The 3,377-nt window shown below is 41.7% G+C and overlaps 1 protein-coding gene across 1 annotated transcript; it reads right to left on the reverse strand.

Moving 5' to 3' along the window:
- Positions 1 to 1,968: 1,968 nt before the first annotated feature.
- On the reverse strand, positions 1,969 to 2,944 carry LOC105503855 (olfactory receptor 49-like). The gene is given in 2 exon segments (XM_011930963.1): positions 1,969 to 2,629; positions 2,631 to 2,944. Coding segments are annotated over 2 exon segments (975 nt in total).
- Positions 2,945 to 3,377: the final 433 nt, after the last annotated feature.

Genomic DNA, 3,377 nt, shown 5'->3' on the forward strand with positions numbered 1-3,377 from the left:
AGCTCCCTGAGTAGCTGGGACCACAGGGACACACCACCATGGCCAGCCAATTTTTGTAGTTTTTTTTGTAGAGATGGGGTCTCACTGTGTTGCCCAGTTGCCCAGGCTGGTCTTGAATGCCTGGCCTCAAATGATCCTCCTGTCTTTGCCTTCCAAGGAGTTAGGATTACAGGGATGAGCCACTGCAATTCTAACTCCTTGGAAGTGGCCACTCCACATTCTTGACAACATTTTTTATTTTCTGATTTTTTTTTAATAAAAAAATAGCCATCCTAATTGGTGTGAAGTGGTATCTCATTGTGGTTCTGATTTGCATTGCCCTAATGATTAAGTGATGTTACACTTTTCGTATACTTATGGACCATTTGTAGAATCGGGTTGTTTGCTTTTTGTTTTTGAGTTATAGTAGATATGTAATCCGATTTTGAGGTTTTTCTATAGTAATTTGTCTAATTAAGTTTCTTTTTTTTTTTTTTGAGATGTAGTCTCGCTCTGTCGCCCAGGCTGGAGTGCAGTGGCCGGATCTCAGCTCACTGCAAGCTCTGCCTCTCGGGTTTATGCCATTCTCCTGCCTCAGCCTCCCAAGTAGCTGGGACTACAGGCGCCCGCCACCTCACCCGGCTAGTTTTTTGTATTTTTTAGTAGAGACGGGGTTTCACCGTGTTAGCCAGGATGGTCTCGATCTCCTGACCTCGTGATCCACCCATCTCGGCCTCCCAAAGTGCTGAGATTACAGGCTTGAGCCACCGCGCCCGGCCTTAATCAAGTTTTCTATTTCTCCTTAGGTCCGTTGAAAAAAATTTTTTTCTGGGAAAATTTCCTCTTGGTTGTTGAAGAGTTCCATGTGATATTTTCTTACACATTATCATTTTCTACCCTGAATTATATTATTTGCATACTTCATATCATCTTTGTTAGATTTCATATCCTTCAAAGGTGTAGATTATTGTCTACCAGACCACACATTTACTTGAACATGACTTTTGTGTGATCATTACTTTGGAAGAATTAATGTTAATTGATTTGGTTACTTATTTACTATTTGTTCATTTGCGGATATGATTTATCTTTGTTTTCAGCAATAGTGAATATCTTGGTAATAAATTGCAATAAGTTAAACACTGTATTTAACTTTAAAATTTAAAGTAACATTTTGAATATAAAATCTTCAAAAATGCTTTTGTTGTTAACTGGTATAAAATAAAATAAAAAAGGGAACGGGAAAGTAGGATTATAATTGGAGGAAAGGAAGGAACATTTATTGAGGACCAGACACTATTTAAGGAATTTTACATAGAATATCTCATTTGACTTTTATTATAATTATTTGAAATGGCCATTGTCATCCTCATTTCATAGATGAGAAAACTGGGGCTCAGAGAGGTAATATAACTAGTATATGAAAGAGCCTTTATCAATAAGAATGAGGAATTTCTAGGAATTTAAATACTAAAAGAGCATAAATAGCTTATATGCAAAGATATTAGCTTTAGTATTTTTGATGTCTTGCTAATATATTTCCGTAACAGGATTATCAGTGTTAAATGAGGACAGTACTAATAGATAACTGTTCTTTCCCCTGAGGATGTTGGAGAAACAGACACAAAGCAATCAATCATCACACAAGTAATTTTTAAGACTCTATATGGTCTATGACAATGGATTGACACTTGAGGCTTATAGTAAGTTACAGAGCTAGTTTCTGCTTTCAAAGAACTTCTATTTTGTTGGAAGCCAGGCAGATACAGATGGAATGAACAGAAATATTCAAATCCCCTAATTAATAGTGCCAGAGAGTCCAAAGAGTTTATGCTGAATGGCATAGTGACTGATCCCATAGAAACACATCATATACAAACATATTATCAGGGCTTTTTCTGAATGGGAAAGGCTCAGTTGTTTCAAGGGGCCTATATTCTCTTAGCTTGTCTGGGGATACTGAGCTTCAGTTTTTTTTGTTACACAGCTTTATAAGAGGAGCTTGCTCACCTGCTCCCTAAACACCTGCTTCACCTGTTTGTTCCTCAGGGTGTAGATGAAGGGGTTGAGCATCGGGGTCACCACCGTGTTAAGCAGTGCCACCACCTTGTTCCTGTCTTCCTTCTGGTCACTTTTGCCTGACCGGATGTACATGACGATGCAGCTGCCATAGAAGAGAGACATGACAATGATGTGGGAGGAGCAGGTGGAGAAGGCTTTCTGCTTCTCTTTGTTTAAGGGGATGTGTAGAATGGTGTGGAGGATGTGGCCATAGCAAGTGGTCATCATGGACAGAGTGCCCAGTAAGCTGATGTTGGCTATAACAAAACCCAGGAGCTCTATCAGAGTCGTGTCTGCACAAATGAGTTCCAGGAGAGGAAAGTTGTCACAGAAGAAATGGCTAATGATGTTGGGGCCACAGAATGGCTGCTGAAGGACGAGGAAACTTGGAACAATTATGAGAAGGAATCCTGTCATCCACGAGCAGAGGACTAGCTGGACACAGACCTTTTGGCTCATGATGGTGGCATAATGCAAAGGGTTACATACGGCCATATACCTGTCAAGGGACATCTCCGCCCGGAGGAAGAACTCTGTGGTACCCAAGAAAAAATAGAGGAAACTTTGCAGGAAGCAGCCTGGGAGGGATAGTCTTGTATCCTGTGAGGATGTTGGTTAGCACCTTGGGGAAGATGACTGAGGTGAACCAGATCTCCAGGACAGCAAAGTTGCGGAGGAAGTAGTACATGGGGGTGTGGAGGTGCCTGTTCATGAGGGTGATAACCACGATAAGCAGGTTCTCCAGCAGTGTGAGGAGGTAGGTCAGGAGGAGCCCCAGGAAGATGAGCATCTGCAGCTCACAGGCCTCTGAGAGCCCCAGCAGGACAAACTCGGTGACGGTGGTGCGGTTCCCCGTGGCTCCTCTGACCTCTGCTGGGGAGGGCCGATCAAAGGTGTTCAGCATCAGGAATCGTTATGTTGGGGACCTGAGGACAACCTGGAACTGAAAGGAGAGGGGGCTGAAAGTGTACTTTATTTCTATGAAGGACATATCTTCCCACTACTGACTACTCAGGCTTATCTGCAGAGCCTCTGGGGTTACCTGTTTCATGTATGCTTTCTGGTGCATCTGTGTGTTAGATGAGAGAGTGGTGATGTGCAAGGTGGCCCAAGTAAGGTTCAGAACCAAAATGTATCCTTTCTTACTTTTTGTAACCAAAACTTTTATCCTGATTTCTCAGTGAATCCCTTTGCCTACACTAATATTACCTGCTTTCAATAACTTTTGTTCTTGTGTTTACATCAATATTGGGTCTTCATCCATAAAGAGTTCATATTCGAGGGTGTTGCTGTTTAAACATTGCCAGAATCTTTGATACCTTTCACTTGTTTTTGGA

Source organism: Colobus angolensis, unplaced genomic scaffold, assembly GCF_000951035.1.
Source record: "Colobus angolensis palliatus isolate OR3802 unplaced genomic scaffold, Cang.pa_1.0 Scaffold88, whole genome shotgun sequence".
Lineage (NCBI taxonomy): Eukaryota > Metazoa > Chordata > Mammalia > Primates > Cercopithecidae > Colobus > Colobus angolensis.